Source organism: Pagrus pagrus, assembly GCF_965226575.1.
Source record: "Pagrus pagrus genome assembly, chromosome: 11".
In the NCBI taxonomy this organism is placed as follows: domain Eukaryota; kingdom Metazoa; phylum Chordata; class Actinopteri; order Spariformes; family Sparidae; genus Pagrus; species Pagrus pagrus.
In genome coordinates, this window is record NC_140195.1 from 7,404,114 (window position 1) to 7,421,180 (window position 17,067).

Consider the following 17,067-nt stretch of genomic DNA (forward strand, 5'->3'; position numbering starts at 1 on the left):
TGTCCAGGCTTCAGCGGACCTGACAGGCTGTGGCTCATTAAACCCCCATCAGACGCGGGAGGTCAAGACAACAGCTACAGCCCGGGCGGCACACTCTGCCTCCATGCGCATAATGTAGACACAGTGCGACAGTGAAGGCCCACCAGAATAGGATAATACCCCCCCGACCAATCACATGTTTCATTTCCAGGGTTTTAATCACTACCGCCAACTGCTGTGAAATTCTGAGAAATATTTAGATGGAGCACAAAGAGACTAACGGCTTATAGATTTATTATTCAGGATTGATGCACATGGGAATATACTGTGTGTGATTAGATGGGGGGAAAAGTTGATGCTTCTGTTTTTATTGTCTTCTCACGACACGCTTAATGCAAGTTGTATTTCTGGGTTTTTCTGCGTGGGCGGGTGGCTGGCTGGCTTTGGGAAAAGCAGGTCGAGAATGGAGCTGCAGAAGGTTTCACAGCGGGGCGGAGGGGGAGGGACTGGGGCCACTGTTTGGCAGGGCTGGAGGTGACAATTTCAGGTGGAACCATGCGGGCGTAAATGGCACTTCTTCTTTGATTGCATTTTGTTTAATTATGCTAGAAAAGCAGTGACAATCATTCCCCTTTAAACCAAGACTGCAACGCAAGTTGTGTGCTTTTGGGTTCTTGACGTTGTGACGACCAGCGTGCCCGTTCCCCCAAACTCTGACTCATGTCGCCTGAGCTGGAGTCCTGTAAGGTCAAACAAGTGAGTCCTACGCTAACCTCAGGCTGTGTGGCGCCTCTCCATCTCCATCTGACCTCTGTACTTTCTCTTTATCTCTTCTCTCTCAGAGTGTGAGACAAAAAACCCCACTTATAATCCGAATGTATTTCATAGTAACACATTTCATTCTCACCCTGTTTCTGCTTCTTATCTTCTAATCTCTCACTCTTTGCCTTCATCCTCCTCATCTGTCTGTCTCCGTGTAAAGAAAACAACACCAGGGACCCTCTCTCTTGGCCGAGAGAGGATGGAGGGAGAGGATTTCTGTCCGATCTGCCTGTCGAATGACCAGTCAAGTGGAAAGGATTAGTTATATCCTGTCCTTCTCTCACTCTTTAAAGCAGTCTTATTAGGCCTGCTGGACCCAGGGTGCCCCCGCTAAGACTGGGCTTGGTGGTGTGCTCAGGGAGACCCTAGGCGTGTTATCCCCACCCAGCCGACACTGGTCATCATAGTCACACAGTCTCTTAAGAGGATTGGATCTTGGCGGAGCGACGTGTAGTTGCTAATGTCCTGACCACAATGGACCTGGAGATCAGACTGGTCCATTAAGAATATTGTGTTTGAGCAGGTTTGTTTAAGCAAATTTGTTCCAAAGTTCGATTAAAGGAATCATTTGACATTTTTAGAAATAGGTTTGAGTTGGTGCCCAGGTTTAGAAGAGAAGATTGACATCACTCTTAGACCTGCAGCCACAAGACAGTTAGCTTGGCTTAGCATAAAGACCTGAGGCGAGGGTGAAACAGCTAGCCAATAGTAACATTATGTGTATTAAGAAACAATCTCCACACAGATTTGTTTTTATTTACTTATTAACGATCGACATACAGCTGAGCAGGACATTTTACAGTTCACTGCAACTGGATGTTAGCTATCCATCAACATACCTCACACACAAATAATTTATATCTGCAATAAATAACGGTTGATATATCAGACTGGACAATGAGTCAGTGTAGCTTCCTGAACATAACCAAGCAGAAACTTCGGGGCTTTAAAATGAAGCCGATGCAGTAACGCCATAAAACTGCAGTTCCAGACTTATGCCAGCGGAGGGGCTAATTTCGAGTTTAGCCCACCCTTAACTTGAACAGCAATGAAACATTTTAGCGGCGCGGCTCTTCTTTACTTCCCAAATGTTATTGGACCAAATGGCTTCAAAGCCCAGCGCTGATCCTGGGTTGCTTGGTTTCCCCTAGTCACTATGTGAGTCGCTATGTTAGGGTAAACTAAAAGTCTCCGAACTCCAGTTTTATTTTAACCGACAGACATCAGTGGTAGCAATCGTCATCAAACTCATATCAAAAAAGCGGACAGACATGTTCCCCACTATGCCAAACTATTCCTTCAATACCGAGCTTTCTCTGTTATATAATCTCCATGGCATGCTTGTCTTTTGGATTCTGCTCCCCTACCTATCTCTGCTGTCCTGTGTGTCAAGGTGACAGTGCTGCTCTGATAATGTCAGAGGTTCGCTCTCCCCGGACGTCACAGCTGTCAAGTCACTGTCGACTCAAACAAATCTTCACCATGTCAGCTACATCCTCAGCCCACACTCATGCACACACAGCTGCTCCCCAGGAAACATCTTACACGTTATTTCCAATACAGCTTTGCCCTAAGACCGGCCACCTTATCTGAACCTATAGCTTGCGTCAGTACGCAAAAACGTGTCTTTACGCGCTGTGACTGAGCAGACAGCAGCAGGATGTGTCCTGGAGAATGCAGTATGGAAATAAAAAAGGGTAATTAATCATTGTGCTGAAAAATCTATATTTGTGTGAAAGCATCATGCATCACTGTAGCTACAAAAACAACGCCGGGGCCCAGTGTTCAACTGCAGCTACAGGTTCTTAGCTTTCCTGCCAAAGCGTTCAATGACCCGTACCGTCAACGAACACAAACTAGATTTTCCCATGCGACTGGAATGTCCACAAACACTTATCTTGTGTGTTTACATGAAAACATAACGTCAGCCTGCAGCAAACGTGATGACCGCGAGGAAACGTCATGAACGTTGCTGAAGTGTGTTTGCATTAAACAAAGACACAGTTCCCATGCTGTGTTATTCCTGCTTTCTCAGAGAAAATATCCACACTTGTGAAGTTGGAATTATTCATGTCTTTTTACACATTCTGATGTGAAACTCCCCAGGCTTTAGACACTGACAGCTGACAAAGGTTAAATAACAAAATAACCTTCTGCGTGAAGTCACAGGATCATTCCCCAGCTTGTTATGTAATTGACACTTTCTTTCTTTCTTGTCTCACACCTTCTGCTCACCCTCCGATCCTGTTCCCTTTCCTCCTCAGCTCATTTGCCATGTCTAAGACAGCGGTGAAGAAGCTGCACTGGCGCTCCAAGGTGCAGGACAGCTTCGTCCCCTTGCTGGGATCGTCGGGGGAGCTGGGGATCGCCATTGGTGGAGGAGCAGACTATGGAGAGTTTCCTTTTGTCACGGCGGCTCCGGGGGGCGGACTCACAGTGGGCGATATCATCCTAGAGATCGGGGGTACACCTGTTTTAGGGATGACATTAGGAGATGTTCGTGGTGTCCTCAACTCCTGCCCCCATCCTATCCGCATCAAAACTGTGTCACCAGGTATGACTCAGCACGATAACTCACCCCTCGATAACTCACCCTGCAGCCCTTTGTTTTGGTGGATGTGTAAATAATCACCACACAGTCAAGGTGTGAACACAGACTGCAAGGCATTTATGTATTATACCCAGCCCAGTGTAATGCATCCAATCTTTAATTCTCTCCTGAACTTGTTGCTGTTTATGTTGCACATCATTGCACTTACTTCATCAGAGCACAAACAGTCTGTCACGCTGGCGTACAAGCTGTCATCCACAACAGTCTTTGCTCAACAACCCTCCCCTGACTCTCACAAGCCAAATCTGCAGCCTGACGCTAATTTGCACGTGTCAATTAGTCCGGATATGTCAAGGCGATTGCTCAATGTGTGGGCAGGAGGTCAAATTTACGGATGACACATGACAGGAGTGTGGCGATATAGTCGTCTGTTACCGGCAAGGGGCCTTGATGTTTAGAGCAGGGGGCTGGGGTAACGGATGTCTTTGTTGGCTCTGAACGGGGCGATATGTCACCAGAGTGACACCTGACCACAGCTCCCGATGGCCTTGCCCGCCAGATTGATAGCTGATTTGGCCGCAGGGGTGTAAAAGGGGACCTTTGCTCCCAGTCCCTCCGCCGCTGGTCGATCCATTATCATTCCTGAGGGCTGCCTGGTCCTTCCTGGGCAGCTTGACTGCGTGCAGTGTGGACAGTGATGGATGAGCTGATACGACTGGCTGCTGTACCACACCTCCTCCTCCGCCTCCCAGTACTACTACAACTCCCTCTGCTGCAGTCCTCAAAATACAGGACGCCAGGGTCCTCTCCTCAGAGGCAGCCAGCAGCTTAAAGGTTTTAGTACTGTTACTGGTGCTCCAGGGGCAAAAACAAAGAGTAGTGATATAATCTATTCATGAAATGTTTATAAATCAACGTTTCCTTCAGTGGTTTCTGACAGCAGAGCCCTAGAATAGTTTCTCTTCTTAGAATTGCTATTAACCTTGACATCTGACTGCCTCGACGGTAGCCTGTACGGGACATGTTTGCACAGTGTGCAAGAGATCGGCTCAGTCTTTCCTCCTGGGATCTACACAAGGGCCTGAAATTGTCAGAGTTTATTACTACAGGGGAGTTTAAGTACATTTTAAAAGAAACATAGGAGAAAATAGTCCTCTTGGTCTGTGTGAAATCATTTTAGAAAATTGCACATGCGTCATAAGTGTTTTTTTGTTTTTTTATCATCAGCCACTATTGCCCCACAGCAGACATAAAGATTCTTGGAGTCATTTGATATTATTAAAGTCTCAGCGAAGTTTGCTGTTTCAGTGCCCTGGTGTCATTTTAGACAGTTTATTGGTGAATTGTAAAACATCCTGCCTATGTTATCTACATTTTACGGATCATTGCAAAAGAGATGTGTGTTTATCGGCCGATATATCAAAATCAAAATATATATTCCATAATATCGGTTTCAGCATCGGCCCTAAAAATCGAGTAACTGTCGGCACTAATACCATAATAGTTTTAGTAGAAATACACAATACTGTATATATGTCGATATTTTAAAATCACATCTAAAGCTCTTCATTAATCCTGGACTGGATGGCAAACTTATATTTTTCACCAAATGCCTTGATATTGCGACAATATTGTAGGGATGACTACTATCACAAAATATTAACACAATGATCTTGTGCTGCATTTTAGCCGGATATTGTGTTCACTCATTTGTCACTTGCATTTTTATGTTTGTATTGGGTGCATTGTAACTAGTCATAGACTGTTTATAAGCCTGGTCGATTTATCAGTGCTGATATTCAGCATGTTTTTTTATTATCATTGGTGTTTCTTGTGTCTGATTGCGATAAAATGCTACTTTGGCTCTGACACAGCATCCCTCTTTGTCTGCAGTCACCACTCTGAGGTCTAACTCACAACCCCATCTGATTGGTTACACGTCACAAGTAATAGCCTATCAACACTGAAGGAATCTGAAACGGCAAAGTAACTGGTAGCTAACGTTAATGAATAAATGTAGTGGAATGGAAGTATAAAGTAGCAGAAAATGTTGTAATTTTTAAAGATTTAAATGTTTTACTGCAAATGTAAATCAGTTGCTTTAATGTTTTTCAGTCTCCCCGATGACTATTAATCAATTTTTGTTCTGAAATGACATATGGGTCCATCTGTTACTGTAACAATATTTAATCCGCCCTGTCAGATCACTCTTGAAAGACAAATGCAGGATATATATAGTATATGTATTCATTTAGAGAGCTGATGTTGAGGTCTGATTATTTTAAAAAGTAGCAGCTGTTTCATAACATGATGAACAAAGCCCGTCATTTCTCCCAAAAGCCAGCTGGCTAGATTAATTTCCCTTTACGGGCAGCAGCCATATGTGGCCAGTCATATGCACGCGCAGTTGACTGCCTCCACTAACAAAGTTACACCGCTGTGACGTTTTTTTAAATAGCGCAGAGCAAATTCAGTCTGCTGCTGGGCGGAACCGCTGTAACAGACGGTCGGGGGGTAGGTGGGGGAGACGGGCGGGCGGATAGCTGGGCGGCAGCCTGTAGGAGCAGCACCGACGGAGTGGTCGTCCGTCAGAGTGACAAGCTGGAGATGCTCTCAGCCAATCCATAACAGCAAGTGACCTGTCATCAGAGGCCGTAAAGCACTTGAGATGATATTAAGAGATCAGAGAGAGGAAGCTGAGCCCAGATGATCAGCTCGGCCTCCCCTGGTGACAACCTCAACTGTTGTGTCTGCAGCAATTAACCTCAGTAGGTTGTTATATATGCACGAGGGAATTTCGGAAAACACATTTGATACTCAGGATCTATGTGAGGTGATACAGAGAGATCAGTGGGAGTGAATGTGGACGTCTAGGTTGTAAAATGATGGTGTTAAATCAGGCCTGGCAGCAGCAGTAAAGATTAGTGCTTTGAATAAATTTCAGTCTCTATCTGACGGGCTACAAACAAATCTTGGAGTAAATATACATCATCGATGTGCTTACTGAGCTGATTTTTCTTTATGTCTGTCTCTCTCTCTCTCCCTGCTTCTGCCTCTCCCTGCCACACTTGTATCTTTGTCCTTCCCTCAGGCTCCACATTGTGCAAGGATCTCAGGTTGTATCTGAGTAAGTGCTTCACACCCGGCTCAGTGGACAGCCAACTTCAGCAGGTCATACGAGAGAACCTCTACCTCCGCGCTGTACCTTGTGAGTCCCGTTTTGTGCTTCTCTTCTTGCCCTCTACATCTTCACCTTGTCTTTGTACGTCTTTGCCTTGTGCAGGTCTTTAAGCCCGGATATATATTTTTTTCCCAGCATGCTCATACTTAATCTATCCAGGCGTACCTCTCTTTAGTTACTGACCTCATTAATTCTTCAAAAACACCTCTCCTGGTTGCCATCATGTGAATATCTTGGTGTTAATTGGTGTTTAAGCCTACAGAACTCCTTCCACACTTCCTTCTGTCAGTGTATGCAAGCAGACCTGGTTGATTTAACGACGTGATTAAAAAACTCAGGCACTGAAGTAAGACTAAAATATCTTAGATTAAGTGCAATCAGTTTGGACATTTCCATAGCAACTGTCTGTATTGTGACAACACTAAGGTTTATCCTCAGTGGCAGTCCTCACCCCTCTGCTCCAGGGTATTACTCTGTTTGGGTGGTGGTAAGATGGCATTAAATGTGATGGTAGGAGTCACTCTATTGTTTCTATCTAGTGCAGTTTTCGCAGGATCCCTTGAGTAAAAGGTCTGTAGTCTCCATGAGCAGTTTCATTTTGATGCTTATGAATAAAATCGTGCACAATGGCAGCCAAAGGCAGCTAGTTGTAGTGCATCTGTTGCTATCTTAATCCTCTATAATATGACGTCAGTGGGAAGGGGATATAGCTGCCGTGCAGGGTTCTCGGAGGAAGGTCTGTTTTTCAATTTAATTTTCCGACTTGCGTTGGTCCACTTCTCTTTTTTTCTTGTCCGGGGCGGTCGTGTGGAGGAGACGGACCACCTTGTGTGTGTGTAGTCTTAACCTTGCTGTGGCGGCGTGGAGTTGCTGCTAATCTCTCCTTTAGTCCAGGAAGTAGGTCACGCGGGGCAGTCTGTCAACGTGCCGTACAACCCACTCGCTGACAGAGAGAGGCATAGGTCAGAACTCCCTGGGTGATGCAAGAAAGATAAAACTGCCTCTCATAGTATACATGCATATTTATATTATAGTATAATTGTTGTTTTATGCATATCAAGCTTCTCATTACTTAGCCATGCATGTGTGCATCCTGTTACATCGACAAGCAGCTGCTCAGGGAGTGAATCGTCCAAATAAAGATTAGTGCTTTTAGCCATTTTGGGAAATGGATAAAGAGAACAGAATGGATAAAGGAGGATTGTCATATACAAAATTGGATAATTTGATGTTTGGTCAGGGAACGTTGTAGAAATCGCGCCTGTGATAATGTAATCTATTACAATCCTATACAATGGTGGCAAACTTTTGCAACAACTTCCCCTCTCCAAGTGCTTTCTTATAGTAAGAGTGACAATAAGGCAGGCTCTGCCCCCGGGTGTGTAATCCTCTGATCTGCTGGAGATGACACACTAAGATGCTGTTGTTCTCGTGTCGATACCAGCAGACGCATGCTATCCTGATCCCGACACGGCTTGGAAACCATCACGTCATATTCCAGATTTTTTCTTCCTTTTTGTTGTTTGATCCATCGAGGAGGCTTAATGTAACAGGAACCTAAAGCCGAGGAGTTTATCGGTGGCTCATTGTGGCCCCCTTCAGGACCATATGTATGTTCCTCCTGTTTGTTGTTCTTCTGTCAGTTATCAGAACTTTAAATGACCTCAGATAAGGATTAATTAGCCGTCGATCCATATTTGAAGTTTTTAAACGCTTTCTTACTGTACGGATGCAGAGATACTAAGACGAGGCCTCCGTTTTGATTCGGATCTTTTTCATTTCTTCCTCCGAAACTGTGGCTAAGTACCGCTGTGCTATTTAGAGAGTATCTCAATCCCTGAATCCTCGTGATGAGACAATGTTCTCTGATGTCGGAGCTGGCACTGATGCAAGAAATATCATTACAAAGGCCCAGACAGGAGGGCAGTGCATAAAAATGGAAATGAATGACAGAATTAAGTGAATGCGGGCCACTGTATCAATAATCTAGAGGGGGGAATTAAATTAAAAGCAAATGTCTATCGGTGCCAACGTGGAGGAGGGGCTGACTGCAGCCTAATGGCTCTGTTTTGCTCGGATGCTTACTGTATAGCCTTTGGGGAGCAGGTTAATGTCTATATTGTGTGTTCAGTCCGGCAAGACAAACAGTTTTTATGTTCACGAGTATGAAAACGATCCTTTTTGTTGTCTCTTTCGTGCCGTTCTGTTCTTTGTGCAGGTTTTGCAGACTTCACATTACCCTCCTAAGCTGTCCCATCCATATTTGTATAATCGCACTGACCATTTTCACATATGCCCTTGGATGATTCAGAGCCAATGTCATGGTTTCGAGGCTGGCTCTCTCCATAAAAGACTTTTCTAATTGTCTTCAGAGTGAGTCAGAGATAAGAAACATCATCATTTAGTTATTCTAATACGCTCGCTCCAGCGTCGTCAGGCTGTGGCCTTTTTCAACTGCACGATTCATTGTTAGCTATTTGTGTGCGATGATCTTGACAGACAGCTCCTCTCTGGGTGTTGATACAGAGTTCTGTGTAATTACCTCTTCAATCCCTATCTCACCCTTCTCCCGGGGGATCAGAGCGCGGCGCCTACAGGGACGGGCAGGGAAGAAGAAGATGTCAATAATCCATCCTGTCCTCCCGCTGACATGTCATATATATTTCCTAGGAGGGTGCATAGATAATGAATCTCTGCCTCCCACCTTATCAGCTGGAGAGATGCTGTGTGTCCTGAGGGGAGCAGAAGAATTACGCACACATCAGATGTCATCAGGAGATTTGTTAGCAGATCTTTTATTAGACACAAAAACCTCTAATTTCTTCTGCAAGCACACATGGGTGTGTTCGGTTCATTTGTGCAGGTTTGGTGGCCAGAGATGCAAACGCAGCCCTGGTGCAGTGTGGTACAAAGTGGTAAAAAGTGCCTAGACGGATTGAATACATTATAGAGGAGCAGCAGGTGGAGCTGGGGCGAGCCGTAATGATGGCCAATCACGTCAGCCTTTTGTCATCCCACAAGACAGTTTCCTAATGAGCCGGGAAGAGAGGGGTCAAACTTCTCTGGAGGAAGACGTCTCTTCCCTCAGAAGCACAAGGCACGACAAAGGAAAAGTAAACGAGAGCTGAAACGATTAGTCTGTCAATCAATTAGTCTCTGAACAGAAAATGAGTCAGCAACAATTTAGATGATCAAGTGTGTTTACGTATGTCATTTGTAATCCACTCGGCGAGTCCAGCTTTTTTCACTATTTTATGACACTATATGACGCAAATATTAATTGATTTATCAATTTTTACCAGCAATGAAAATATTTATTAGTTAACATATACAGTACGTATACTGTTCATAGCTTTTGATAGGTCGGTGTGCATATCTTTGTCATCTTTACGCTCACCTAGTCATTACCTACTCACCTCAATGCAGATGGAAAGTTGGCTGAAGTTTATTGTCCACCAAACATTTCTGGAGCTTCACAGCAGCTAAACAACTGAAGTAGATGAGGACCTGTTTTCAAAGGTAAAGACAACTGACAGTTCAGACTCTTCTTAAAGCTGAAATCTTCACTGTAGCTGCTAAACTAACAGAGTTATTGCTACACTAAGTGCCAAGGGCATAAATAATGTGTTTTCAAGTTAATTTGGGATCTCGCGGCTTCCAGAGTCTTGTATTATGCTGGACTTGTTTTCAAATGTAAAAAAAAACCAACAGAAACATAAAATGGCTCCAGACAGCTCGCCAGACGTAATCTGTGTCTGCTGTGAAGAGTTTAACTTTATAAGGGTGTAAATAATGAAATAACTTCACATCAAGGGATTTCCATAGACTTGGATTGTGCCGGATGAGCTGAATCAAGCCTTATTATGTTTTTTATTTCAGTTGTTTTTAACGTTTTAAAACAAGTCCCCATCTACTCCAGTTGTGTCGAAGCAATGCTGTTCTGCTGTGAAGCTCCACAAAACTTCATCTGACCTTCCATCGGCATGGGAGTGAGAAGATAGCAACTGATTTTTCATTTTTGGGTGAACTTATCCTTTAAGCCATGGAAATTGCTTTTGCATTGGTCGGTTATAAAAGCCATCAGAGCAGGTGTAAATATAAAAAACGCCCGTACAGTTGGCTGGTTATAACTGCTAGCACAAAATCAGAGGCCGGTGCCTCATCCTCTGCGGCTGAAGGGGACATGTACTGTACAGTAAACACACTGTGTGCTATAAAGAAGAGGTCAGGATGGAGCTGCCTCATGCTCTCTAATGTCTGTGCGCATACGTGTGTGAGTCGGCCGTTTTTTGGGGTGTGTGTGTGTGTGTGTGTGTGTGTGTGTTTGCTTGCATGCTCTGTGCAGCCCTGCGTGTGTCATTGTGGCTGGAAGAGCTGCTCCCAGGACAGCAGCACATTAATCATGGGTTTTATAGGGTAGCTGGGTGTGACTCCCTCCTGTCGGCCCCTCGCTGACATCACATGTGGTCCTCCAGGAGGAGGACATGAGATTCGTCCTCAGTTTGGGCTTGGTGTGATTACGTCTCGGGAGAAGAATTGCTTGTGTCAAGGTCAGAACAGGCGCCTCGTGGTTCAATTTGCACATTAAGACTGGTTCCACCAGAATTTATTTAACGAGTCTGATAAAAACATGCCTGCACATGTATTTAACGGTCAGGTCAGAACACGGCAAACACAGCGACTCTCCTCAGTGACTCTTTAATGATGGGATGTTTTTCCTTGCTTTGCTCTGGACTCACTGCTCTCTCACAGGCCAAGGTCAACATGAATCAATTATGATGACAGACCATTGATCATCCGAGTGCTCCATCTTTGCAATGGTGATAGAAAGACTTTAAGACTTTCACAGCGCCTCATTAATGTTTAATTCTGTCCTTATTGATCCGTTCATAACAAAGAGGCCCTGGTAAATGCGTACCGTCGTCATCCTGCTCTCCATACCAAAGGGCAAGTTTCGGTTTGTGGGTGGATGCTTTGTTGACCTGGAACCGACTGTAATTAAAGAGGTCACTTGTTTATTGTTATTATCATTAATCTTCTAATTAAAGTGAATAGTTTATAGCCTCAATACAACCAAAGCGGACCCATTAGGTTGTTAACGTGTGTCGAAGTACTTCAATATAATTTGTCAAACTGATGTATTGCTCGGACTATTTATAGTTTGCTGAATTGTTGTTTTGTTTAAACACTGAATTCTGGATTTATGGCCCCTGATGAGAGGAGAGGCCTTGATTAATTGACATATCATCCACGTTAGAGCCGGCAGTATTTCTCTGTTGAACGGCGTAATATTTCCTGTTTTCTCTCTCTCTCTCTCCGTCTCCCAGGTACGACCAGACAGCCCAGAGACGGGGAAATCTCAGGGGTAGACTACAACTTCGTCTCCATCGAGGAGTTCTTCTCCTTGGAAGAGTCGGGAGCGCTGCTTGAGAGTGGAAAGTTCAAAGGTGAGAGGTTGGATTAGTTTAATATCCAGTGATTCATCATGAAATGTAGATTGTTTTCTGCATTCATCGACCACAGGGGAGTAGCAACATCGCCTGTGGTTGAGGGCTTTGTATCCTGGTGTGAGTGTGAGTTTTTCCTCCAATTAAACGTGTGAAAACGACACGATAATGAATTTTAGAAAGAATCCCTCTTGTCCTGTACTAACCACCATCAAAGGTGTTGGTATTGAGCTTTTGGATGGCGAGAATTACTGTGATAATGCCCTTGATAAACTTCCATGACAAGAAAGATCCAACACCGTTCTTTCTTGGGGAAAATGTGTTCTTTAAATGTCTCCGCTGAGATAAATAAACTCTTTTATAAAAGTTTTACTGAATCAGTTTTAATGCTCTGCATTGTTTCTTTGTATGAAACTTGACTGCGGCCAACATAAACAGGTCGGCAGCTTTTATTAAAGTCATAAGTAAGATTTCAGTCTGGAACTGGATGAGTCTGGAACATAGACCATGACAAAAAACAGGGAAGGACGAAAGTGCGGATGAACGTCTGTTATAACAAATATAGGGAACTCAACAGTAAACAGCAAGATGACGAACAATAACTAAACAAAACAAAAGGGTGCATGCACTGGCGAGGATGTGAGACTTCCATATCCCCCCGAGCACTGGACCCAGGTGCTCAAGATCTGCCTGGTTACTGCAATCAGCTCCTTCAATCCGTCTGTTCCTCTGACAACCTCAAAGACGGATAGATGGTGTAAATAACACCAACTCAAGCAGCACACACCTGTAACCATGAGCACGGGCCGCTGCACAAGCAGGTGTCGGGCGAAGGCTACTCCTCCCAAGATCACCCGTGTCAGACATAGTTGACCGTTAACCTCAGGTTGAGATTGTAAAGTGCCAGTTGTGAGGACCACGAGTTACAGGATTTACTTTGTGCCCGCCTCCATTTGCATGTTAAACAGTAGATAGTATTGAACTGTTTTCTGTGGATTGTTCACTTGCACAGATTGCTTATTGGACGCTGAATGACATCCTACTGAACCACTAAGCCCTTCTGTCTGTCGGTTGTCCACCCGTGTTTATGTGTTTTAGTATGATCCTGGCTGCAAACCAGTTTCCCTGTGACAGTAAGGATACCGTGAACCTTGCAAAGAGTTGAGAGAGAGGAAACATGATGCCTGTATGGTAAAAATGAACAGTCGGCTAGCTTAGCATTGGAAACAGAGGTAAACAGCAAACCTAGCTTTTCTCAAAGGTAACAAAATCTGCCTACCAGCACCTCTAAAGCACAGTAATCAACACATTATATCTTGTGTGCTTCACATGTACAAAATGCAGTGTAAGGACGACATGTTGTGAAACGTGTGGAAGACATAACATGTTAATTAGAGCTTAGAGGTGCTGGTAGGTGGTATTTGTTACCTTGAGACAGAGTCAGGCTGTTTCACTCCTGACTGTAGCTTCATTATTTTACCGCACAGCTATGATCTCACTTAACTCTCAGGAAAGCATATTTCCCAAAATATCAAACTATTCCCTATTTAGTTCCCTACCAATAAAGCACATTTATGGGGATAAATGAGGTTAACACAGTTTATAAGAGGACAGTCGTCTCTTCATGCACATTAATGCCATCAGGTGTAACTCAGCTCTTATCTCCCCTGCAGACTCCCCCCCCCCCCACCCACCCAGTGAGGGTCAGAGTGCTGCCTCTGATTAAAAAGCCTCCATACATTAGCATCCATAATTTATAAGAGTTTAATGGGAGCAATAAATGTCATCCTCACTTGCCTTACATGTGACATTGACAGACGAATCGCCGCTGTGAAGCAATCGGGGAGCTTCGGCAGGTTTTTTCTCGTGCAGTCGCCTGCAGAGCGCGCAGTAAATGGTGACGGCTGGTAACCTTGCTGTTGAGTTCACTGATCTAATGTTTCCCCCTCAACCCATTTGGATCTCCGTGAGCCAAATGGAGGGGTGGAGGTAATTTGATTTCTTATTTAGCAGCTGGAGCAGATGGCTCGAACTGAGAATATGGAACATATACAATAGATGATCTCAGGGGAAACATAACGCACAAACATAGAGACGTGAAGTCTGCTGTACGTATATGTGCCATAATGACACGAAGCCATTCTGCTGCTGAATATCTGAATATGAAATCTTCTATTTACCTCATGAAATCATATGCCTATTTACCTCCTCATCAACATGTTCATGCAGACTGTGCTTTAACAGACTGTATTTAGGTTCATGTCGCTAGATTGTGTTTACAACACAGGGCATGGCCATCAGTGGAGGTATGGGACGTGAAGATGTCTGATCAGAGGCTCACTACGAAGATATTTCATCGGGGCATCTCACATGGGCTAATGAGTTGAAATCCTTCTTCTATTTGGACGATTTGTCTTTCATTTTCCAGATCAGGTCACTTTGTGATATTCAGGAGATTAAGAGCAAAACGTTCTGTTGATTATTGTCTCATAAAGAACAGATACTAACTTATTTTACTTTCCTCATTCACTTCATGATCGTTGTTGTGTGTCATTATCACATACATAGGTATGTAAGATCTTGCATCATTACAATGAAGTATAAAAATAACTAAAGAATGTAAAATACAGGAAAATCTTTAGATGAAGTGTGATTTTAACCAAAGGCAAAGATCCCTGTGTTTTTAGTTACATTATCATTAACCGTGCACGTTTGATGCTCTTTCAAAGGAGGACAGGAATCATTTGTTGTGTGAGCTAGGTGAGACAGAATGAGTTTCATTCTCTGTTTTGCTGTGCTGTCTACGAGGACGTTAGGGATTTACTTTATCTAAAATGTCCGCCATTTATGCTGCTTTCAATTAGCTGGATGATTATGAAAAACTTGAGCTGTGCTTCAGGAAGGGAGCCTTGGAGAGGAAGCAGAGTATCTTGTTTGAAGGGGCACTTTGTGATTTTGGAAAAGAAAGTCAGAAAAGTAATATTTACAATGTTAATGAGGTAATAATACAAACTCAGAAATGTTTATTTCTTTCCACAACTGAGTAAACAAGCTGTTCTCAGAGGAAAATGTTGAAGCTAGAAAGGTGGCAGGGTCCGCCAAATATAGTAAAGTAAAACAGTAAAAGTAATAAAGTAAAACAGTGTGAAATTGTTTTGTCCTTTAAGGTCAGTTTGTTTATTCAGTTTATTCAGTCATGAAAACAAAGAGTCAATCAATGAAGTTTTTTCCCCTCTCATTAAAATTTCTTCCCAATTACTGCATACTGCGAGCGCTTTTGGTGTCTTGTAAACCCACGGGGGTGCGGCACGCTGTGGGCATGAACAAGAGAATAAAAGAGTTATTTTTAATTGTATTTTATTTAGCTTTTAATTAACCAGGAAAAAAAGTCTCTTCATTAGGATTCAAAATGGCCGAGACAGGCGGCAGCACAGTTGCAGACATAAATCAAACATGTAACAAATGAAATGACGACGGATAACAAACCGCTGAGACGTGAACTATCAAAACATCTAGAGCCAGACATCCTTCAATAAATCCGCTTTCATTACAAGATCAGTTGTGATGTTGTTTTGAGAAAATATACAATCATATGTTATTTAGTAATTAATACCTCAACACATGACACCTCCTCTCTCTTGGCCTTCTCCGTCTCAGGGAATTACTACGGCACACCTCGACCGGTCCACATCAGCGCAGAGAGCCCCCCGGTCACCTACCAGGAACACCGCAACCTGCTCAGAAACTTCCGCACACGCAGCAAATCGCTCAGCAACCTGGAGAAGGCTGCAGAGGACGCTGAGAACAGCGAGGACGACTCAGGGCTGTCAGGCAAGTGTCGCTAAACCTGCTCTGTGTGACAGCATGTGCGAGCAAGGTCATAACTGCAGATCTGAAGGAAAAACCAAGAGGTAGTCAGCTGTTAATGGCATCTTAAGTGGAGTATTACACAGTTATTTTATTGTATTTCAGCCTGTAGAAAATGTGATCTGTTAAGCCCGACACTGGCACAGTAGCCAGCAGCTAAATACTGCATTGTCCCTCTATCTATAGCTTCAGTCTCTGATACCCAAATTAATCAATCATTTGCACGATTAGTATGCGCTAAACTCTCAGTGGGGCTGTGGCCTCATTGATTGCTGGATCACCTCCAAAGGAAGGTCAGGCCGCTTTAGGTCGAGCAGCCAAAGAGGTAAGCAGATAGGCAAGCATGCACACAGGGAGGTGAGGGGAAAGACTGAGGGAGTCCTGTGACGAGGAAGCAGAAAGTGTTTAATTCACCTCAGAGCGGAAGAGCCAGCAAAAGCAAAAAAACGGTTTTCCAGTTTGCTTTAGATGTGATGGATGATTCATCACACGAGACATGGTTTATTATGTTGAACAAAAGGCTTGAAAGGCTTATTAATCAGCAGTGGTGGAAGAAGTGGCACATCCTTTATTCAAGTAAAGGTACCACCACAAATACAAATAAATGTCCTGCATCAAAATCCCACTCGATTAAAAGCACAGAAGGATTTTCAGGAAATTGAACGTAAAGCGTCAAAGTAAAAGCAGCCATTTTGCAGAAAAATGTCCCCTGTGACTGACACGTAAGTAGTTTAGTTCAGTGACACCCAACTTAGAGGTCGAGTTTTGCTTCAAAGATTTTTATTAATTTTGTCGACTTCTCTCTAATCTTTGCCTTTTTTGTGAAATATTAATTCATTTTAGCCTTTTGGGTCTTGAACAGTCATTTAACTGAAACCGTCTGAGAAGATTAGAGGAAAATGCCTCTTTGATCGTACTGCTACAAACTCATGGCCCCAACCAGACTTTTGCTTTTATAAAAAAGAGCAACAAAGAGTAGATTAAACAGTGCTCCGTAGACTAAAGAGTACTACTTCAGGAATGCAGGTATCAAGAACAGGTGCTCTTTGGATCCAAGGACATTACAAGCTGGTGTCAGCTGCCAGGCAATCAGAGTAAAACTAATTGTCACAAGTGTAGTCAAAAAAGTGAGTGTGTAATTATGAGTGAGTGTGAGACTTTTTTAATAGGGATCATCGGCCAAATAGGTGTGGAACCACCGAAATACATTTTTAATAAAT

At 43.6% G+C, this 17,067-nt stretch overlaps 1 protein-coding gene across 1 annotated transcript in view; it reads left to right on the forward strand.

Moving 5' to 3' along the window:
- The window catches only part of magixb (MAGI family member, X-linked b), a 45,774-nt gene that overhangs the window by 7,295 nt on the left and 21,412 nt on the right, over positions 1-17,067 (forward strand). Inside the window, exons 2-5 of the mRNA XM_084366866.1 lie at positions 3,066-3,355; positions 6,444-6,560; positions 11,861-11,980; positions 15,638-15,815. Of these exons, the coding sequence (XP_084222992.1) occupies positions 3,066-3,355; positions 6,444-6,560; positions 11,861-11,980; positions 15,638-15,815 (705 nt within the window). The remainder of the gene's footprint in view (positions 1-3,065; positions 3,356-6,443; positions 6,561-11,860; positions 11,981-15,637; positions 15,816-17,067) is intronic.